The sequence below is a fragment of the Gossypium raimondii genome, chromosome 7 (assembly GCF_025698545.1).
Source record: "Gossypium raimondii isolate GPD5lz chromosome 7, ASM2569854v1, whole genome shotgun sequence".
Lineage (NCBI taxonomy): Eukaryota > Viridiplantae > Streptophyta > Magnoliopsida > Malvales > Malvaceae > Gossypium > Gossypium raimondii.
Genome location: NC_068571.1, coordinates 9,829,431 through 9,854,177, shown reverse-complemented (window position 1 = coordinate 9,854,177; position 24,747 = coordinate 9,829,431). Strand labels below are relative to the sequence as shown.

The 24,747-nt window shown below is 33.6% G+C and overlaps 1 protein-coding gene across 1 annotated transcript; it reads left to right on the top strand.

Moving 5' to 3' along the window:
• Positions 1-1,345: 1,345 nt before the first annotated feature.
• LOC105801985 (cytochrome b561 domain-containing protein At2g30890) lies at positions 1,346-3,173 on the top strand. The gene is made up of 4 exons (XM_012633384.2): positions 1,346-1,980; positions 2,108-2,269; positions 2,584-2,732; positions 2,810-3,173. The coding sequence occupies exons 1-4, from the start codon at positions 1,834-1,836 to the stop codon at positions 3,117-3,119; spliced, it is 768 nt and encodes a 255-aa protein (XP_012488838.1). The 5' UTR covers positions 1,346-1,833; the 3' UTR covers positions 3,120-3,173.
• Positions 3,174-24,747: the final 21,574 nt, after the last annotated feature.

Here is a 24,747-nt window from a genome sequence, read left to right as displayed (position 1 = left end):
TGTTTATTTCAAATATTAATTTTTATTCTTAACTTAATTATAATTCAAACTATACAGATTCAAACAAGTAGTGGACACCTGATTTCGACAAAAAAATTAAGCATTTATATTATTTTCTTTTTACTTTCTCAATCATAATATTTCCGAAACATTACAACTTTTTCTTACAAAATTTTTAAAATTTTTTAATTAATACACAGAATTAAATTCATACATCGCAAAAGATAATAAAATTATAAATTGTGTTGATGAAATTTAATTCTTAGTATCATCTCGATTAGTACATGTTATTTTTTCATAAACTAATATCAGAATAGTTTAAATTCTTTTAAATTAAAATAAAATTCAATTCTAACTCAAATCTAAAATCACAATCTATCTGACTCATTTCTGGGCGTAGTATTAATTTTATTTAACTACTTACAGATTATGATGATTCGTAGATTACAAATAGAAAAAAAGGGAAGTAGTTAAAGAGTTCCAATCAAATGAAAAAAGAAAAAGAAACAACCCTAACACACTTGATTATGCTTCAAATACAATTTGTCGATGGCGAAGAGGTTGAGAATCATTGAATAAATGATGACATCTCCTAATTCTGGAATTTAAATACTTTGATCAAGTGTTGGCTTTATCGCTTTTTAGCCAAAACTTTCTAAAATTACAACTGAACGAATCCATTTCATGATCATGCTTTGGCTGTTGAATCACATGTGAGATGCCAGCAACTGTTAATATAGTAATGATTGGGTCATGTCTGAGTCCAACACTAAATGAGTAGAATGTTACTCTAACCATGTTTTTTTATACACTATCAAAGGTAGAATGAAATAATACGATGTGAACTCGTGTTAATAAATATATGAGTTTTCTTACCTTTGATGATGTAAAGGGTATGGAAAGTGACACTTATCCCAAAGTTCAATGTTGAGAATAAAATTATCCCTTTCTCCCAAAAGTTACAGATTACCATTACTCTACAACTATGATAGAAAGCTGACAACGAAGATTAAATGAGCAGGTACCTTTACACTCTTATCTTATAGGTAAGAATCCCAACAATAAAGATAATAGATCCAAATGATTATCACGAGGGACCTCAAGGAATTTTGAGTGCAGAATAAGGACCACCATCCCACATGCATATTTTTACACAAAGATTTCCCTCCACAACCCCAAAAAGTTGTATTCTTTACGTTGCTTTTAGCTTTTGGAATTTGTAACCATCCTTGGAAACCAAACCTCTTTTTCCTCATAATTTCCTTGTGCAAATATATTCAGAAATACGAAGTAACTATATATATGTGCGCGCGCGTGTGTGTCTGTATTGTATGCTTGGAGTTGGTGTAATAGTTATGTTTTGGATGTAAATTATGGAGCAATAGGAGTAGTGGGAAGCAGTGAATAGTGTGTAGTCTGCCAATGTCCACCCTATAGTCTCTTCTGATTGACTTCTTCTTCTATCTTCTGTATTTGAAATCTAGCCTCACCTTTTAGCTCTGAAATTCCACCTTCTGCAACACCCCAAAAAAGCTAGTCCAGAAATGAACCCCACATGGTTAAAGTTGTAAACTATTCGAAAATGGCCACCAACCCAAACTATCCACTTCCATGCAATATGCACAAAAGAATTGTATTTAAAAGATACCACTCTCTGGCATGTTTTAAACAAAAGGGTACATTCTGAAAGCTACACTTCAGCTTTATCAAATTTATATATACATTTACATAATCTTTTTCCATTTTATTATGTATGAGTCTACATAAGAGAGGATTTCCCTGTCTTTTCAGCTCCATTTGTGTTCATCTTTATCTTTCACTAATAGAAGAACAATGCAAGTTCTGGTCGGGAAACTGTTCCCTTTCACCATTTTTATATGTCTTATGAACATAATTGTTCTGCCATTAGTCAGCTCGTCATCTCAACAACATGTGAAGTCCATTGACAGCATTGCAGATAAAAAAGACAGCATTCATAAGGTACGGGATTCATGTTCTTCACTTAGCATCTTATTATGAGTAATTGAGTTCAAATATATTGCTTTCAGTTTACAAATCAAGAAGCTTGAGAATATTTTGTTCCTGGTTTTGGTTTCTTATTAAACAGGTGAGTCATAAACTGATGTTTGAGATTAGACTACATGGATTCCTCCTTTGGGCATCAATGGGGTTTTTAATGCCTGTTGGGATACTTGCTATTCGAATGTCAAATAGACAAGAATGTGGAACAAGGCTTAAGATTCTTTTCTATGTTCACGTAGTTTCACAGGCAAGTTCATCTTTACTGTTACTGTAACATCAATGCTATGTATATATATATATATATATATATTATGAATGCTTGAGAAGCAAGAAGAGGGTAATGATTTTATAAACAAAAATCGATCAGCAACCCATAGAATCTTCAACCAGATGTTCCCATTGTAATATAATGATAGGTTGGTTAGATATCTTAAGACTTAAGTGAAGAAGGCACATTAAACAAATAGTTTGAGGATGATTAATAGTGATTTTTACTACAAGACATGATTCTTAAAAGTATCTTATATTCATGCATTGAGCAGTTCATTTTTGGTTCAGCAGATCCTTTCTCTACTTATTTCAACAGCTGGGGCAGTCATGTCTCTGAAAAACTTCAATAATTCCTTCAACAATCATCACCAAAGACTAGGGTTAGCTTTATATGGAATCATATGGTTACAAGCATTGACTGGGGTTCTTCGTCCATGCAGGTAAGCCACCATATCCTCCTATTTCGGAGAATTTCATGACATTCTAACACATATTGTGCATAAAACATTCACTGCAGGGGATCCAAGGGAAGAAGTGGATGGTTTTTTGCACATTGGTTACTGGGAACTGCAATTTCCATTTTAGGTATAATCAACATTTACACTGGATTGAGGGCATATCATGAAAAGACATTAAGAATCATAAAGCCTTGGACCATAGTTTTGACTGCAGAAATATCTTTGATTGCTTTCGTTTACTTGTTTCAAGACAAATGGTTGTATATTCAAAAGCAAGGACTTATTTTGGGAGATGAATCAGTAACACCTAAACCACAAGATAGTTCATCCACTGAGAAGCAAAAGGAATCAAGTAGTGAGAAATATTGAAGAAAATAAAACATTTTAATCTGTGAGTTAATTAAAGTTAGTATTTTTCGTCCATCTTTTTCCTTTTACGATAATCTTATACACAAGACACATTATTGGTTGGCTTATTTGATGATATTTGTTGGATATTTGATGAAAGAAAGTATTGGGACAGAAAGCAAAAACAGCTTAAGAATGAAGCAATCAAGTTATGAACTTCAATTTCATTAGCTGGCCTCAATGCTGAAAGTAATATTAAATAATTACATCTTGACAAGTCTTGAAAAATACTGGTCTTTTTATTGACTGATTTTAGTTTATTCGCTTAACATAGTTCGCAGCTTTGGTGACTTCGCATCTTTGATGAGCTCGCATTATCGATTAGCTCATAATTTTTTTGTGAACTCGCACATATGAGTTTGCAGTTTTGGTAAGCTCGCAGTTTTGATGAGTTTGCACTTTTGATGAGCTCGCAGTCTTAGTGAGCTCGCATATATGAATTAGCAATTTTGGTGACCTCGCAGTCTTAATAAATTCGTAATTTTGTAAGAGCTTATAGTTGTGCAAATTAGGTTTGCTAATAGATGGATGGCCACTTTGGAACAACATTGCTATTACTTTCTTTTTTTCATCCTTGTTACCCAGAATTCATTTTAAATATTTAAAATCATGAGTTCAAGTTCCAGACTATCTACTTCTAAAGCACCAGTTTCCTTACCTAGTTTTCCTTTACGATCCTACTCTGCAAAAACGATTTCCTCTCTATATGAAATAGAGTATTTCATTGAAGAGGAAAAGGTCCAAGCTACGGATCTGCCTCTTGTAAATCTCTATTCTACTTATCAAAGACCCTCTTTTTCTCCTCTTAGAAGTATCAAAGCTCTCATTACTACTAGTAGGAAAAATGTCAAAGAATATGTACAGTCGTCTAAATTCGATAAACATCTCATCTATGGCGGCCAAGAAGAGCAATTTATAACGCTGGAAATCCCCTCCAACTTTCCACAGGACTGGATCCAACATGGATACTCACATATCCACTTTGGAGCAGTCAGACTTGCGTTAAACTATCACGGAACTTCAGGGAAAACTGTAGTCTCCAGAATTGCTTTACTAGATTCCAGGTATAAGAGATACCAGGATGCTTGTATTGGAACTGTTGAAGCCACATTAAGTTCAGGAATGGCTATGGTAACTTTGTTTCCAAATTTTACGATGTCTCTCCAAGATCCCAATCTTCTGGATACCCTTAAAGTTCAGATCCAGACAATTGGTGCAGAAATGGTCGAATCTGCTGTTACAGCCACTCTACACTACCAAATAGTGTATAGAGTTCAAGACCATGCTTTCAAGTTGACAAGCCAAGGATCAGAAGATTCCCTCCTTATTTCGGTCAATACAAGGGAGGAACCCCACTGTGTACATGTCCCAAAGCAAATCCCTAAACAGGAGCTTCTGAAGCTTCTACCTGAAAAGTGGGTGACAAATTATGAACAGATCCATCAACATGATCAGCCAATTAGATCCACTAAAAGCCAGATAATTACCAAGGCAGATGGCACTAGTAAGATCAGGTTTGATCATAGTCATCTAAAGCAGTTACCAACTCCTCCGATTTTCTCCACACAAATGATGTTACAACCGGTACCCTTTGAAGCACCAGATCCAGGTCCAGAAACACCGCTCATACAAAGCTTCCAGCCCAACGGAAAGCCTTTGTATCTTTTTAAAGATCCCACAAGACATTGTCCCTGGGATATTAATTGTTCCTGTCAAGGATGTCAAAATGATGCTTTTGAAGATCTTGATGAACAAATCAGACGATCCCGTAGGAAGAAAAATAAGGAAAAATCAACTCAGTCAGAGTTTTACGAAAGATGGATGAATGGAGATCCGGATATTGGCCCTTTAAGGGAGGATAATGGAAAATTTGTCTATCTTGTGGACTATTCAGCCAAAAGGCCACAACTCCCTAAATTTCAAGATCAACCTCCATCACCACCACCGTCTCCACCAAGAAAAAACCCAGATCAATGGCTAACCAAGCCCTTACAGCAGCCATGCTACAAAAAGATTAACAAATGGGTTAAAAAACGCAACCAGTTCCAGATATGTGCTCAAGAAGAACGAAAGACAGTTGTCCCTGTTCAGAGAATTCCTGAAGTACAGATGTATGAGACAACTAGTTCTTCTTATGATCAAGAATTTCCACCTCTTGAAGAATTTTCAAGAAAGGAGTATCTTCATGCTCCAAAAATTTCGTCAAAATTACAAGCAGATGCAGAAGGCTGACAAGTCAAAATAGCAGCTGCTGAGGCTACTCTCAATTGGCAAACAGAGAATGCTTTGGCCCAAAATTCTGCATTAAAAAAGATTGACCACAAAGTTGATCAAATTGACACCAATGTGTCAAAAATTGAGAAGTCGACTGATGAAAATTCAGAAATGATCAAGAATTTGATCAAGCTGTTCCAGAAAAGACTGAAAGAAGTTGCCCATGAACCAGCTGCACCAGGACAAGATTTCTTCTCTCATATTGCACAAAGAGAGAAAGAAATACAAAACTTGAAAGATCAAATCAGATTCCTGAAAGAAAATGGTAAAATACCACCACCACAATCGACAGCAAGAAATGGAATTGAGTTATTTCCATCAATCAGGCAACTAGATAAATCGACGACCTCTGGAACAACTCGATTAAACATTCCTCCACCAGAACCCAACAAGAAGCCTACTATTCATGATTTGTATGCACAAATCAAAGCTCAAAAGGAGGAAGAGAAGCGAAAAGCAGTAGAAGAAAAGAAAAAGAAGGAAAAGGCTCTGGGAAAAAGACCAGTAGAAAAACAAGAAGATGAACAGGAAAGCCCATACTCCTCACCATCTTCATCTCCACCCAGGCAGATATCAAAATCTTTGATGATGCAACAAGAAGAACAATCTCAACCCTCTAATCCTTTAACAACGTTCTTAAAGGATTACAGTAAAGAAGTTCTTCCCAAAATATCTGTCCTTCATGAGCCTGAAATACCTTCAGACACCCCAGCAAATTCATCAGAAACAGAATCTGTCTCAGAAGATTCAGAGACATCAGAAAATCATAATTTTTCTGAAGAAGTCTCAGATTCTCCCCCAGAAATTATGGCCACATCCTCTAGTATAAAAGTAGAAGAAGTATTAGAAGAAGAAATGACAGAGGCAGGAGAACCATCAAATGCCAATGTAAGAACAACACCCCATGTTTCTACGGGGAAAATGGTTTTCACTCTTGATGATATTCCTATAACCAGATGGCCAGAAAGATTACAAGAATTCCACTCATGGCTTGACACCAGAAAATTGACAGAAGAAAGCCATTATAACATCCTGGTAGAATTTGTTTCAAGATTCATAGGAATGTTAAAAGACTGGTGGAATTCCGTTCCTCAAGGTGATCAGTTACAGTTTCTTGTTTTAACAGATTTTTCTCAAGCAATCAGAATTATCCACAGTTTCTTCATTGGAGATCCTGATGATCAGTTAACTTTAAAAAGAAGAGATTTTTTTAAGCGCAAATGCTGTTCTTATCAGAAGAAGGATCTATCTAAGCATTTATATGCTACGATGAAGCTGTTTTATGCTCTTGGTGCTGATCCAAGCTTAAAACAAGCCGTTATTGCATCTATTTCAGATCCTCTTCAGGTGGCAATCAACCAGAATTTACACAGGCAGAATAAAAATGTTCTCAATCTGACTATGGGATAGATCCAACAAGAAGTTTTTATAGCCCTAGAAGACTTATGCAACAGGAAGAAGGTCTTCAAGGATTATCTTCATGGTGATCGAAGGTTAGACAAAGCCTGTGATGATTCCCATTTAAAGATTAAATGTGGAAAAGATAAGTCATGCTATTGTCCCACAAGAAAGAAGAAACATTTCCGAAAGCTGAAGCAATTTGTTCCAAAAACTTCTAAAAAGAAGTACAAATGGAGATATCTCAGAAAAAAGAAGAAATTCTCCAAAGGAACAAAATCCACTCGATGTTACATCTGCAACAAAAAAGGTCATTATGCAAAATCATGTCCAAACAACAAGAAGAATGCAAAGATGATCCAGCAGATCCAGCAAAAGGCAGGAATCAAAATTGCAGAAGATGATGACATTGAGTCTCTATTCTCCATTGATGATGAGCCAAATGAACGATCAATATGTGCAATTCAAGCAATTGAATCTAGTGATTCAGAATCTTCATCCAGTGAAATCTTTATGGCTCAACCACAGATGAATTTCAAACCTCTACCATTAAAACCCCCAGATCACAATCATTTTCTATTAAATCCAGAAATTCTTTCAACCACTGAAACCATAGCCCCACACATTCCAGTCTCCATTTACTTGAGCAAATACAGTAAGCCCATTACAGTAATTGCTTTTATTGATACTGGAGCTGCTGAGTCGATCATGAATCCAGACGTTTTGCCAGCAGAATGGTGGGTACCACACAAAAGACATTTTAGCTCTGCATCAGGAAAATTTTTTTCCACAGAGTTAAAAAGCAAACCGATTAAAATCTGATTTTTCCCTACTTGTTCAATCACAACAACAGTTCTTGGGTCCAAGCTCCCAGGAAAAGATCTGATTGTTGGTTTTGATCTTTACACCAAAGCCAAACAATTAAGAATTTTACCTGATGGAATAAGGTATAAACAGATGTTCAAGCCATATGTACCTATTCCTCGGTTATTCTTGATTTGTGCTGAAAAAATCCAAGAGATTGTTGAAGAATTAAAACAAAAGACATGTGCAGAATCTCATTCAGAGTTTCTCCAGAAATGCAATCATCCTTTATGGAAAAACTCTGAGTTTTTTATCAAATTGCCTTTCAAGAAGAATAAAGATATCAATCCTACAAAAGCCAGTCATGTAGGAATGAATCCAGAACATCAAAAACTTGCTGAACAAGAATGTCAACAGTTGCAGCAAGAAGGCTTGATTGAAGCATCAGATTCTCAATGGGCATGTGAAGCATTTTATGTTAACAAGAGATCTGAGCAAACACGAGGAAAATTAAGATTGGTAATAAATTACCAACCTCTTAATGATTTCCTTCAAGATGACAAGTTTCCTCTACCGAATAAAAACTATTTGTTTTCAAGTCTAGCGAAAGCCCAAATCTTTTCCAAGTTTGATCTAAAAGTAGGCTTTTGGCAACTTGGAATAAGCCCAGAAGACAGGCCCAAAACAGGGTTCTGTATTCCAAATAAGCATTTTCAATGGAAAGTCATGCCGTTTGATCTGAAAACTGCCCCATCACTGTTCCAAAAGGCGATGATAAAGATTTTCCAGCCCATAATGGACCAAGCCCTGATTTATATCGATGATATTCTGCTTTACAGTCCAGATGAAGAAAGCCATGTAATGCTTCTTGAAAAGTTTACAAGAATTATTGAAGAAAAGGGAATTATGCTCTCTGCAAGGAAGATGCAGACAAATAAGAAAGACATTGAGTTTCTTGGTATGACTATCAAGGATGGAAAATATCAACCGCTTCCTCACATTGCAGAAGAATTGAAGAGATTCCCAGACAGTAACTTCTCTCAGAAACAAGTCCAGCAATTCTTAGGGATTGTTAATTATCTCAGAGACTTTGTCTCCAAGATTGCAAAATTGATAAATCCTTTGAGAAAAATGCTGAAAAAAGATCCACCACCATGGGGTCCAAAGCAAACCAAAGCAGTCCAGCAATTGAAAGAGAAAACCACCAATTTACCACCCTTGCAGATTCCTTCTGAAGGAAGAAGAATTTTACAGACAGATGCAAGTGACAAATATTGGGGTGCAATACTGTTCGAAGAAGAGGATGAAAAAAAAGTCGTCTTTGTGGATACAAAAGTGGAAGATTCATTGATGCTGAAATCCATTATCACTCCACCTTCAAGGAAATTTTAGCAGTCAAGTATGGAATTTCTAAATTCCAATTTCATCTAACAGGCTATCATTTTCTTGTAGAAATGGATATGTCCTCATTTCCAAAGATGCTGAAATTCAAACAAAAAGAAGTTCCTCATCCTCAACTTCTCCGGTGGGCAGAATGGTTTTCAAGATTTCTCTTTGATGTGATTCACATAAAAGGAAAAAATAATGTCCTTGCTGATATGCTTACAAGACCTCCTGAAAAACCCGAAACCTCCATAATCAAACCCATTGAAGTGTTCATGTTTCAACCCTCTTCCTCAAAAGAAAAAGGAAAGAAAAAAGACACTCGACAACCACCTTCACCTTTTTCAATCCCTTGTCAACCTAATCCTCTTGAACATCCTCCGGAAGTACTAAGTCTAATCCTTGAAAAAAGATTCCATAAAGAAGCTATGGACATGATGCTTTCTTATCAGTTAGATATCTTTAGGAATTTTGGAGGATTATTCTTAAGACCTTTAGGACTTCATCCAAAATACCCGTTTATAAACCCGATCAGGTTTCAATTTGGAGAATTCCCAGAAGAATTAAAATGGATGCTCTGGTATTTAACTCATCTCTTTCATATAGGAATTGAGTTTTTTATTCCAGATCTTCAGCATTTCCTGACAGATGCCATCAACAATGAAGAAGCCCCAAAAATGACGAACTTAGCCAAGTTCTTAAAATGGTTCTATCCTTTAGAACATTGGGCTAACATGATCATGTTTGAGTTCTTAAAAAATACTTGAGTCTAGTATGTTGTGATTATTTTCTATAAGCCTCAATACTTCATGCAAAATGGACCAGCTACACAATTAGCTTCTCTCCCCAGTGCATGGATCCACAGGACATACTTTGATGAGGTTTATGAAAATCCATTTGATGTCAAGGACTTACAGAAATATTTATGCCAACTCAACAGATTCATACCTTCAGAAATATGGCCCTCAGGAAATTCACAAGCACCATGGGATGTTCAGAAAAATCCACCGACACCTTATCAACAACAGTTGAAAGATGCTTTAATGGAATACCAGTCCAATATACCTGATCCAAAGGAATGGTCACAAGAGTATCCAATGTTTTGCAGCCAAGCAGTACAAGACACACCAGCATGGAAAGATGTGCAAGAAGACAACTCAAGATGGAAAGATATTCAAGAATCATCCCAGATAGATCCACCTCAACAAACAGACACAAGTGATGTGATCCCACCTGACGACCTTGAAAGACGTGTTGAACAGATGTATCTCAGATGTTACAGAGCACGTGAAAAGAAAAGGATAAAGATTGAAGAATTGAATATCACGTCCGACGTAGATACTGATTATGATGATGAGTCATTAGAATAAAGCAGATTCCCTCTCATCTGCTTTGTCCTTATGTAAATTATTGTTGTCCTTTTACTTTTAAAAGACTACTGAGTCACTACCTATTAGTCATGTCTAATAATGAGTCTATGTAAAAGAAGATTCCTTCTTATCTGCATAGGAAGGATTTTTCCTTATATAAGGATGAGAGTCTCTCAATGGAGGGGCAGAATCAGTTGAAATAAAATACGAGGGTGTTTATAAACTATGTCTCTCTAAATTTCTCATCTTCTCTTCCTGACTGAAAATGATCTATCTATGTAAGGAAGTCTCTCATGAGTTTAAAAGTATGCTCTGTGCTTGCCATTATCATATAGATCCTGCATAACAGAAATTAAACTTGGGAAAAAGATACTATTAGAATCTGGTGAGTTCGAAGAAGTAGTCCAGTTTAAAGGTATTAACAGCTAAAAGACAGTGCCTGTTGAATGGCCGTGATGAGGAAAGGCCTGTGTTTTGGCATAGCATACCTGCTATTATGATCCTTTAACCTGTGATATCCCGTCTTCATACTCATCAGCCACCTATTGGTATCAATATTTAAATATTGATGAATAACAAAGACCAAGCTCAACCTGTCAAACTTTGATGGAGACTCCTTCAAAATAAGCATTCTCTATGGCTCTCATTCTTAATGCCAAATATCTTCAAGGAAGATCCACCCCTACGAGGCCTCAACTTGGGTCCTTCTTTGATTGCTTCTATCGTACCAAAAACACTTGCAAATGTTGCAGAAATTTTTGCCCTATTAAACAAACTCAGGTTTGTTGATCATACTAGGGTTATGCAAGTCAAATAGCAGCCTCATGATACAAACTCAACTATGATCAGAAGCCCGGTTTTCATATGTGACCATGAAGGCAATTGGATTGCCTGTTCTCATAGATTTCTTGGGCTTTCTGCTAATAAGGTTGAGCAACTGTGGGGTTTGTGTGATGATCTTTCGCTTGCTATTAAGTTGAATATTTCCCCCATTGAAGTCGATGCTACCTCTATGATCAGTTTATTAAAAAATCATTCTTCTAAAAATCCCTTGCTTAATGATAGTAGGACTTTCTTGACAATCTTTTAGAATCGATGACTTCTGCGTGAAGGAAATTGTTTCGCAGATACTGTTGCCAAGAATCCTAACTGGTCTGAGGGACTTACAAATGATTATGCTATTTCTTTTGATATTTTGAATTTTATAGTTTCTATACTTAAATTGATTTCAATTGAGTACTAAAAAAAACAATTAAAATCTTCAATTTAATTTGTATTCAATTGGGTACTTCCTTATTTTTTTTTTAAATAATACTGCAGATTCCATTAAATCATTATTGACCAGTAAATTAGACCGACGTAACTAATATCCCCCCATACCAATCCCCCTTTAACTAAAGCATCAGCTAAACTATTCCCTTCACGAAAACATCAGCAGATGACACCACAAACCACCTAACAATAAGGTTATCAAAAGATTTAAAAATATCCCATAATGGCCAAGTTCTGAAATCTGGGATAATTCAACAAGAAATTACAGCCCAAGAATCAGATACGACATACAATTCTGATGAAAATTCGCATTGCCATTTTGAAAACCTCGTACTTCTGCTTCATACGACTCTATGCTGCATAAAGGATAGACCGAGTTGAGGAGATAAAGCCGCTGTAACACATCGGATTGAACACCTTGAGGATAAGCACAATAATTGCAACCCTTCGGAACAGCAAAAAAGCCTTTGAAAGATGTTCTCTTTTTCTTATTTTAATATTTTACATAATTTTAGGGCCAGTTCTTCATTGCTTTTGAAAAGTGTTTTTGAGAAGTGCTTTTAAGAACTGCTTTTTAGAAGTATTTTTGAAAAATTTAAGTGTTTGGTACTGCTGTCAAAAAGTGCTTTTGAAGAATAAAATGTCCATTTTAGACATGATATTATAAAATAACAAATATGTATTTAAATAATGTTCAAATTAGTTAATATTATGATATTTTAGCAAAAATATAAAAATAATTTATTATAACTTATTGTTAATATTTTAATATATAATATTAATTTTAAATATTTCTAAGTAATTAATATTAATTATTTATAAAATTTAATTATAATATATAAACTATATTTAAATATTTAAATATAAAAATTAAATATTTGTAATTAGATATTGACACAATTGTATTATTATAAAAATTATTTTTATTTTCAATTGATGCTTTTAACACATTTGTATTATTTTATTTTAAAATGTATTTGAATATATAACTCATATTATATATAAACATAACATAGAAAATATAAACCTAACAAATTAAAATATTACATATATTTGAATTAAAGTTTTAAAAGGGATAATATTTATATACCAAATATAAATACTAAAAATTTTACAATAGCATTTACAATTTAAAGTGAATTCATTAAACTAAAAGCTATAACATCTCTTGTTAATTCTATTTCAAAACCACTTGAATTGTTTGATTCACCGTCATCATCACCATCACCATCATCGTCGTAGTCATCATCACTTTCTCGACCATGCACATTTTCTGAATCAATAATATAGGTTACCGCATGTGACAGGACTGATCCAATCAATGAGCAAAGAAGAAAAACCAGGTTTTGAATATTTGATGGGCTACTTTAACACTAAAATTAAACAAACATAATACTATCTAACTAAAATATAAAATCTAACTACTAAAACCCAATATTAAACTTAGTAATTCACTTAAAAAGAGCCTAAAACTAAGTGTGAATTTAACCCTAAAACATATATTAATTAAACACCTATCAATTTCGTTCCAACTATCACTGTAATGTAATGTTATAATGTTTTTGTTCTAATATATGACAATGCACATTGTTTGTCATATTTCTGTTCCGATTTAATGCACACTACCATTTTAGTGTAATGTTTGGCAATAATTGTTTCAAAATGGTATGAAATTTGGACCAAAAGAAAAAAAAAAGTTATATAAACAACAATTAAATAGAAAGTCGAAAAAATTAATTGAAGTTGGTTCGATTCGGTTAATTATTTTAACAGAAAAAAGCTCAATTCAACTAACGGTTTAGTTAATTATAGTTCAATTAACAATGGATCGAACTAACTATTTCATCACCCCTTAGATTAAATGTTTGAGAATATAAAACAAAATACTTAGAATTATTAAATATTATATCCGAAATCATATATCAAAGCAAAGGTTGGAGACTACTATGCCATTCATCTTGTAATTGCTTCAAACGCGAGGAAGACCTAATTCTTTCACCTTTCTCCTATTCTAAAAGCAAACATATTTTCAATTGAACAGTTTAGCGTGCAATGGATACTAATATGCTAATTTGAGGGTAAAATATGGAATGCCCATATTGTAATCTGTGGTGCTTTATTAGCTGTTGATATCTTTAATGACATAAAGCTAACAATCCAGGTCAAGGCGAGGCTTTCAAGGCGCTTCTCCTAGTTTACCTCTCGAGCAAGTGATGGATTGTAGGGTGCTCTCCAAACCGAGCTAGGGACAGTTCGACTACGGTTGCAGCAATAGCAATTTGGAACATTGGTACTATTACCAAAAGGATTAAGCCCTCTCTTGGCTCAAGACCCGTCGCATTCTGAGCCGATTGTAGCCATCAGAATAGGTGGTGCCACCTTGAAAAGGTGGTGCATATGAAGGATCAGGATTCATGTAGCCACCAGCATATGGTACCGTTCCTATTTTTGTTAAAGGACACAACATCAGTACAAGTGTTAGTAGAGGGAAAAGGTGGGAGAAAAAGAAAAGAAGCAACCAGATTGTGTCCCAAGTACCATTTATATAGGAAAAGAAAGTTACCATGCATTTTCTTCTCAGCTCTCAAGACTTCAGCGCGTAGCTTTTCAACTTCTTTTGCCATTCGGATTAGATTATTCTCCATAGCTTACATTTGCTCCACCTGCTCTATGTTTGACTCTTTTTCATGCTGAAATGTAACGCTACATTTAAACAAATTCAAAAAATAATCAGAGCCTACTTCTTAGCAACTATATGGTGGTGGAAAGCACCATAAATGAAATATGAAACAAAGAGATCTTGAGGTAAGCAACATGATTATTTTGCTTGCTTGAACATTTGCATAACTTATGACTCTGGGCTCATAGAATAATTTTTTGATAATCAATATATAAATCTGGTGCTATCCAGGCTTATTACAACCATTTCTATCTATTGATTACTTAAAACAACATGCCACATTAAAGCTGAAGCATGGGGCAATAATAACAAATGACATATTCAACATGACAATTTTATTAATAGTTACCAAGCAGTTTTATAATTCAGATGAACAATAGAGCAAATAAATCATATTTAAAAGCTATGGAGCTCTTGCAAGAATTTGAATGACCAAATGCAGTTACCAAGTCCTGTGGTATTATTTCAGGACAAATACCATCATACTAATAACAAAACATTTTACCACAATAACAGTGAATATTGCAGCAAAATATTTTCAATATGATAACTTACTGAAGGGTACCAGACACCAAGCAACAAAATGAAATAACAAGATAACAGAAGGAAGTACATGAAATTTTTTAACAAAGGAAACACTCCTATTGCACAAGATTTATTTCTTCAGCAAGTCATTAAAATTCAAGGGTAACAAATGAAGATACAGAGGAGAAGGACTTTGAGATTTGATAAGACAGATTCTAGAGCTCCAAAACATTTTAAGAAAAGAAAGCTACTGGAGTTCTCAAGAAAACGCAAAAATAGATGATGCTGATATATAATGATATTGAAAAATACTTACAAGAATTGGGGAGCACAGGTTTTACACCCTAAGAACAAAATAGAGATACAAAAAGCATACATAGGATACAAAAAGGTTGGCTGGAAGCAGAGTATAAAATAGTAATGACCAAAATACATCTCTCTAACAAAACCAAAGAATCAATATAATCAGTTTTTAAGGCATCAAAAATAGCTCCAAATAAACAAACCAAGGTACCTTCTCCTGGGTGCCTTTTAAGCTTTTAAGCACTGGAGGGTTGCCTCAAAGCAGTAGCAGCTATCCTGAATAAAAAATCAAATTAGACTTTCCAGAGCTCAAACCATTTTGATAAGATAGAAAAACAAAAGTAAAGCAGAGCAAAGCAGCAGAAGAAAACAAAGCAGAGCAAAGCAGTAAAGCAAAAGAGGCACAAAAGCCAGAAATTTCCCTCTTTCAAAGTTATTTTTTTTACTTACCTACGGAAGAGGAACTAATTAAAGAGAAAAAGAAGAAAAGAAACTCTCACCTGCGGAAGAGGAACAAAGAACATGAAAGAGCTTTGAAAGCCGAAAATGTGAAAAAAAATGTTTGTGGAAAGAACCAGCAGAGGGGAAAGAACGTTTGTGGGAGAAGACAGGTTAATTTGGTCAATTTTCAGCCAAAAGCACTTCAAGCTGAAGAAAAGGAGAAATTTTTAGCTTCTTCATCTGGAGAAAAGCCCTTTTCTGATGGTGAAATTTTTACGTGAAAGGAGGGCGTTCTTCATTCCTTTTAAGAGAAAATGACTTTTTATTGAAAAAGTCCTTCTAAAACGTGCAGAAGAACGGGCCCTTAGTCAATAAGTCATAAAAGGTTAAAATTGATTTTTTTAAATAAATATTTTTAAAATTTTTAGAGTTAAGACTAAATTGAGAAATTTTGTAAATGTTGATGATCAAATTTATTAATTTTTTAGAATTAGAACTAAAATGACAAATTTGCAAAGCTTGAGAGCTAAATTTATTTATTTTTATATTTAGGACCAAATTGATAGAATATATAGGCATTAGAGTTCTAATTTTGTTACTAGACCAATAAAATAAAGCCCATATCATTTCGAGTAACTGAAATATTTAATTTTGAAAAATTTAGTGCCTAAATAGAAAAAAAATTAATAGTTGAGTAATCAAAATAGAATGAAAAGTATAGTTGGGTGACCATTTTATAGTTTACCTATAAAAAAACAAATTTCAACATGGAAATGTCATTATTTAACAGAAAAATTTAACGGATGAGCTAATTTGTACGTTTCAAAATGTATAAGAACTAATTTGTCTATTTTTTTAATTGAGGGGTCGGAATACAATCTGTCCCTAAATATAGGGACTTCCCTAGTACCTTTATTTGTAACATCCCAAAAATCAAGTTAGAAGAAAATGGGTTTTGAAACCAAGAGTGGTCATCTCTCAATTTATGAGTTAGGATCTTGGAAATTTTAACAAGTTAATTAATTTAGTTTAGTGGTTAGGTGTTTTTGTCACGTGTGTAAGGTTCTAGGTTCGAATCTTGTCCCTTGAAATTTTGTTATTTTTATGAAACTATTACTCTTGATCGTTTGGCATAAGTTCTATTTTCGATCTACTAATGACAAAAATGAGCCTGTTGGTTCAATGGTTAAGCTTCTGTATATCCTTTAGTCTTGTATTTGAGTCTTTGCGTAAGCATATTCTCATCTTCACAGAACGTCCTTTTCCCCTTCTATTGCTCTTTCTTTTGTTTTTGCCCCTCTTCCGTTCAATTATACTTTTTATTTTCTTCTGCTCTGTTACTCTATCGTTGAATCATTTTGTATTCGTTATGCCAAGTTCCTTTGTGCGATTTATCTTCAATCGAACTGTAAGTGTCCTTTGTCAAGTTTGATTTGCTTGAGTTTAATGATGGTCGAAGTTACGTTCTTTTCGCTTGGAGTGGATTTTGATTTGTGTAAGGCTTTGTCAGACGAAGTTCACAAGAATAACGTTCTTCCAACGTTCTAAGTTTGTATTGTGATTTCGTGCAAGGGTAAGTGTTAGTTTTCATTTTGAAATCTTGTGTCGAAGTTCTTCGACATTATTTCAGGTTTGGATGTTAATCTTAATGATTGTTTTGAATAAGTCGTTTGATATATTGATATAAAGTCATTTTAGAGACGAGAATTCATCTTTGTTACTTCTGCATCGAATCCGTATCAAGTGGGTATTGGAAACCCCTTCTTTTTCGAATTTTAGTCGTAAAAAAATGGGACTGTCGACGCCACATGGCTGTGTAACTTACTGTTCACAAAGTTGGAGGCACACGGGAGTATGCCTAAACCATGTATGGTTATGAATTATGCAGGGTTCACATGGGCCTGTGACATGGGCGTGTGTCAGGCCGTGTGAAACACACGAACAAGCATACAGACGTGTTCTATCCTGTGTGGAGTCATACGGACAAGTTCTTCAGGCCTTGTAAAACCACACTGGCGTGTGAAGAAATATTTGGAACTTTTCCCTTGGGCCACAAGTGTCATTTGAAATGAACATATGACTACTATAGGGTCCGTACGATCTGAATTAGGCTTTATAACTTGATTTCCGATGATCTGATGATGAACAACTTGTGATCTGTACGTATGTCTGCTATGTTTGAACCTGAGTGAGTAGGATCTGTCAAAACGTAATGTGCTATTGTCTATTGTGTGCGAATTATCCAGGTACGATCTGTATTTTGTTAAGTTTGTTAGTACGCCTCTGCATTACTCTATTAATGAAGAATATTCGATATCTGAATATGTTAGATTGATTGTTACTAATTTTGATTTATGATCCTCTACATTACTTTTTTGATGAAGAATATATGATATCTAAACATGTTAGATTGATTGTTACTGATTTTGGTTTATAACCGTGCATATGACTTCATGGTAAATCTGATATGATCTATTAAGGTTTGATAAGTCTTTTTTACAAAACATGGACTCCCATGTCTACTGATCCTGTTATCAAAAGATAGCATGATTTACATGCTCATCACTCTAATTTTGCATATGCATGCCATGAAACATTGCATGAGATTTAGGTTGATGTGAAAGGAGAAAGTTTCTGGCAGTTTAATGATCTGCATTATTTGGTAGTTTATCTACAATTGTGTTCCGACAGTTTGTTTATACTATAGTGGCTTAACTACATGTACCCGATCTAGCAGTTTTAATTACAAAATTCTGGTGGCACCGTCCACAATTATCTGTTAGTGTGATTTGGTTAAATAAGTTCTTGGGAAACTCTATTTGGTGTATAACAAATTTTGGTAGGATGTTTTTTGGTAAATCTATATTCTGATCTGTTTGAAAAATACAGCATATGCACAGCACGCATCCTCTGCATAATTCTATTATGTTCTGCTCTGTTCTGCTCTACTCTATTCAGTTCTGTTCTACTTGTTTTGTTTTGTTCTTCTCTGTTCTATTTTGTTCGGTTCTGTTGTACTATCGTTGTTGAAATCTTTGTGATACTCTGGATCTATTCCGTATTGGTTATATAACTGTTATTAAGTTCCTTGCGTTATTTTGATTTACATATATTATGATCTGTTTATTTGTATTTGAGTTTGGTTATACACGGTGCTTGGTAGTTCACTCTTTGTCTTACCTTTATTCGTTTAGGTAGACATCTGACTTTGGATCAGAAGGCGTACAGGAGCTCAGATTGTTTTGTACTGATAAAACTATGATTTGATCTCTTGGGTTTGTAATATGTTTTTAGACTTCCCTTGTTTTTTTTATAATATCGTCAATAACTATCAATTTCTAACACCTAAATCGACGAAAATGAATTTCTGGTTTTCAAAGTTAAAACTCCGAAAAGAAATCAATTTTCAATACGTTGGTGTAACTCGTCCAAATTTGACTTAAACTTCTAGGCTGAGTTTGGGGTGTTACATTACCGTAAACCAAATAACGTGATATTATTATTTATCTATTCTATTCAATCAACCAAATTATATAATACTTATTACATCTTTATTCCATACTCACCGAGTAGCTTTTCCATTCCAGAGAACCAAACATGATGTTAAGGTTTACTAATATAATTGCAATGAGTTCAAATCTCACAATATGCATATTTTTATTGATTTTATTAAAATGAAAAGACTAAAATGACCTCAAATAATATAACTTATTTTAATTACGGAATAACACTTTCATAATTTCTCTTGGTTGAATGATAAATTTAAGGTTTTATTAATACAATTGATGTGGGTTCAATTAAAATAAGTTATACCATTTGAGGTACTTTAGCCTTTTATTCTAACAAAAAATATTAATATTTACGTAATTTCCGAATGGCGAGTTGGGACACGATTGATGGGTGACACCAGCTTAGTAAAAGGCTTAATAAATAATATAAAAAATATAATTTAATAATTGTACAGATTCATATATCTACAATCTATATCTATAGTCTATATAAAACACGATTTTAGAAAAAAATTTATTGATGAGAATATATTTTATTTTCCATCATATCACCAAATTCACATTAAAAATAATTATAATTTAATAAAAGTTGTGATGATTACACATAAAAAATTGTAATAATTATATATTTAAAATAATTATAATTTTATAAAAATTATGATAATTACACATTTAAAAATAATTAAAAATTAAATTACTATTATTAATTAACATAAAAATTAGACATACATAATTAACCATTTAACATATCTTAATTAAATAATCAATGCACAAAATTGGAATAAAACCATTCTAATGAACTACAAAAATATATAATTAGGCAAGAGAATTGAAAGTCACATCTAATAACAATTTTTCGGAGACACGATACAATTACAAATCAGTCACAAGATAACAATTTAGAATAACGATGAAGTATTATCAAGACATTCAATAAATAACAATTGCATTTCGATTCAATGTTCAAGTTCATTTAATAGTTTAGCCCAAGTCACACAAGAAGAAAAGACATTCGGACACACGAGTGTCTAATTGAACATCAAACGATAGATGAAAATTGCGCAAGCTCCAACAATGACAATACTCTACTGCGCGATAAACGTGACTTAATCAATGACCGACTAAACATCAAATGTACAAAGCACAACAATGACAATATTCCCAAGCGCTCAAGGCAGCCTACACAGTGAACAATAAGCGATGATGGGGGACCTCTACACTCTATAGCATGCCGACTATATCTAAAGAATTTTCAACTAACTTTACCAGGCATTTAATCAATTATTAAAATAATAATTTTATCAATGGTTTTCAGAAAATAATCAATTAATAAAAATAGCAACTAATAATAGTAGCCATCATTAAATTCAATTTAATAAACTACCACACAAGTAAAATTTCAAATGCAAGGAATTACAACATCACAATCACTAAGCTAATAATTTAACTATAACAATAAAATATTTTAAAATATAAAGATCATTAACAATTTCGTTCTTTAGAAGCAATCAAATCTTCAAGATAATTAAGTAACAATGTATAAAATTAAATTCCAGTTAATAATCAAGAAAATAATTTAATTAAAATAAACAGATAAATAATCATGTGTCTAAAATAATCAAATTTATTATGTTTTTAAAAATTAAACTAAATCACATATATAATGAGTTTTAAGTTTAATACATGGAAGAGCAAACCTAACCAATTGAAATATGAATTAAGATATATCTTGATAAATGAATAATAAGTATTAACACTAGTTTATTATCAAAATATATACTCCACAATTGTTTTTAATTCATTAAAGAACCATTGCCATTTTAAATTGAACCACTGCCAAAGGAAGAAGCCGAAACCAAGAGGGAAAAGATGAGCAAAAAGAAGCGAGTAAAGTGCTTCTTGTGTCGTGGTCCGCATGAGTTGCGGAACTGTCCAAAGCAATCCAAGTCAGTTGTGGTAAAAAAAGGCAACATTGTAGCTTGTTGAGTCATCAGAAGGGCTTCCACACAAGGAAGATGTGGGTTTGCCATCGAACTTAGGGGAAAAAGTTGCGATGAAAACACTAAAGCTGGGACCAATGAGGCTCAATTCGAGTAAAGCGACGGAGTTGGCGGAGTCGTCGGCGAGGCTTTCACCCATGGAAGAGGTGAGTTTGGCATCGAACTTAGAGGAAGAAGTCGCGATGCAAACTGTAAAGCTAGGATCAATGAGGCTCATTTCTGTTGATACATCGGAGGGACTACCACCCATGAGAGGGGTGGGGTGTGCATCAAGCTTTGGGAAAGTTCTGATACAAGTTAGACAATTGACTTGAGTAAATGCAACGAGAAATGTACATTCTCAACACTCTAATAGTGTTTTGCATTCTAACTTGTTGACTTGGCAAGAACGTAGGGGTCCTTTCGAAGTTCTTAAGCAAGGAGACCGAGAGACTGTAGGCAAAGCGAAGCCAAGTATTGTGAATCAAGAGGATTCTGTTCGAGGCAAGTTAGAATATGGGTAAGAGAGTAACATAACTTCTTGTCGTCGAGAAGTACAAATGAGTAGGACGGTTTGAGTTAAGAAGAGACGTAAGCTGAGGCAAAAGTCTCGAATGAAGGGAAAAGTTAAGGCGTCGAGACGAGACCGAGGCGAATCAAGTTAGTGCTATTCGAAAGTCGCAATGAGAGCGTTGTGAGAACGGGTAGGGGAGAATGTCACGGGCAGTAGTTCAAAGCCCGTGACTATCACACCAAATGCATTCGATTGAGGTCATTGTTTAGATGGGGATCATTTGGCCCGTAAGAACTGGCCCGATTTGGTATGCTGTTGGAGAAGCCTGTCAGATTGAAGCCTAGTTGGCCCAATAATGAAAATATGACAACTTGAGCTATTTTGGTAACTAATCTTAGAATATTGATAGAATCATATATTGTAAAGATTAGATTAGGTTTGATATGACATATCTTGTAAATCCTTAAAATCAAGGGATATGGTTAATTTTGTGTGTCGATGTAATGTAATCTTGACCATCGATTTTAGGGGAGCTCAACTATAAATAGAGAGCATTCCCTCATTTGTACTCATTCCATTCATTGTTTCATTATTCTTTGTGAATAAGAGAATACTGAGAGCATTTACTCAAACACCTCTCGTGCATTCTTTTCTGTGGCTTTCTGTTGTTCTTTTGTGGCTTCTTTTGGCATAAATTGCTTTCGCTATACAAATTGGTGCTTTGGAAGAGTTCTAAAGGAATCCTCACTTGAGTAAAGGCTGACTTAGGCAAGTTTAGACGAATGGATCGCCTAAGGCCGCACTGGTCGCAAGACAAAAGATCTAGCCCCGTGACACAAGAGCACCGATGGATCGAAATGTTGAAGACCACATGCAAATAAGTTTAGCAGAGTGGGCACAACATTGGTACAATAATGGAAGCCTTGATGAGATAATTGGTCCTTATTTACAGGGTCAGATCAAGCTTCCAAGTCTACTAAAATTTGGTGAAGTAGCTATAAGTTGTTTGGCTTCGAAATGGATGAAAAGGCCGGCAATGAGTGAAGTGGTGTATGGACTTGAGCTTGCATTGCAGCTGCAAGAAAATGAAATAAATAGAAATGATGCAAATCATGCAAATGACTCATCTTCCCTAGATTATCATGTATTGTTTACTAGTGATAGTGGATTAATGAGAGTAGGTCGCTAGATTAGATGCTTTAATTATTTTCCCATTAATTGTGATATTAATTCTAGCTTTTCATGAACAATAGTTGTTAAATTAGCTACAAGTTCTATCATGCATGTGAAATCTTTCTAAAACATTGTTAATATATATTTAGTTAAAATATACCACTCGACTTTCTTTTGTAAAAGACTTTATTTCAATAACTTATTATCAAAAACTTCATAAATTTCTTTCAAGATTTAGACATAAAAGTTAAAATCTTGTGTTGCAACATAAATAATATATTTCACAAGATTTTATAATTAAACTTTTTTAATGGAAAAAAAACGTAGAAAAATCGAGTTGTTTTTGGTGTAAGACTTTTCCAAGTCTTCATGGTCAATCTCTGTATATGAGTCTTGCAGTGGGGTGTACGGAAATTTTATTTATTTATTTAACCATAATCCTTTTTCACTACAAGTTAGTAAGTTTATAACAATACAAAACTTCATTTAGAAAATTCCATCGTCATTTTCTCCAACATCTTAACGAACATCAACCACTTTTAATAGTCCAGTGCTAAGATTTGTTGTATGACTAATGAACTCGAAATCATGAAATTGTAACATGATCATTCTCGTAATAGCGAAATTTAAAGACACTTTTTAATAGTTGAGAAAGTTTATCTCCGAAAAGTGAACTAGGATTAACTCTTAAGAAACATTGTGACCCGACCTATCCAGTTGTTTTCTTAGCCTATGCTTCAATGGTTATCTTTGGTCATCCTTTTGCTTAGATTTATGCGATGTTTGGTTTATTGGAATGACGATTCCATTTTGTCACCATTTTACACGTTACAATAATTCATTCCTTTGGTTCATTGCTTGAGTAATGTTGTAGAATTATTATTACAATTTTATTCTTTCAAGTCTAATAATAGAGATTTAGAGGTAAAGGCTCCAAGTAGAAGAAAAAATGTTCCCCAAATATATCTTATGGAATTTCAAAATACAACAAAATTTTCCCATAAATCATAAACAATAAATCAGAGTCAAAGTTAACTATTTTCGATTTTTAAGAAAAAAATAGATAAGAAAAAAAAAACTTCATTCTCTACTTAAAGGGAAGTATAGGAGGTTTTGAACTTATAGCTTTAAAGACGAGAAAAAGGAGACAAAGATGAATACATGTGAAATTGAAGATGGTAAGAGGAATGGTAGTGGTGAAAACAACTATATTAACACAACTAAGTTCACTTAATTGAATTAACTCGTCTCTCTCATCCATTGTCATTTTCTCCAACATCTTTATGATCATCAACCATTTCCAACACTCTAATACCAAGTCTTGGTGTATGACTAATGAACTCGAAACTATGGAATTGCAACATGGTTATTCCCATAGTAGCGAAATGTAAAGACACTTCTGCAATGTTTGGTTTAACGAAATGACTATCTCTATTTTACATGTTACAATAATTCATTTGTTTAGTTCATTTATTGCGTGATTTTGTAGAATTGTTATTACAATTTTACTTGAATAATAGATATTTAAAAGGAAGGAAATTGAGTTGTTAACTTAATATATTTCACATTTTAAAAGGAAAAACAGGAAAAAAATTGAGTTGTTTTTTTATAAGACTTTAAGTCTTCATGGTCAATGTTGGTAGACAAGTCTTGTAGAGAAAGTTCATGGATTGTGTGCTCCACAAGATGATCATTTCTTACATCACTGTGTTTATTTTCAAAATATTAAATTAAATAATATTATGAATATTATAAATATTTTATTATTATAAAATAGATATCTATTAAAATAAAAATTTTAATTTATTTTATAACTTTAATATTAATAAAAATAAAATTTTATATCAATTACACTTTTAATTTCCAATAGTTTTCAAGGTCAACACCATAGGCAAAACTTGCAGAGAAAATTCTTGATGGCTGGAATTTTTATACGATTATATTTTCTAAACTATTGAATTAGA

Excerpts from the sequence above, each read along its gene's own strand:
- LOC105801985 (XM_012633384.2), top strand. The coding sequence starts at position 1,834 with ATGCAAGTTCTGGTCGGGAAACTGTTCCCTTTCACCATTTTTATATGT. Across the intron at positions 1,981-2,107 it reads AAAAAGACAGCATTCATAAG|GTGAGTCATAAACTGATGTT; the intron begins GTACGGGATTCA and ends CTTATTAAACAG. Across the intron at positions 2,733-2,809 it reads GGGGTTCTTCGTCCATGCAG|GGGATCCAAGGGAAGAAGTG; the intron begins GTAAGCCACCAT and ends CATTCACTGCAG.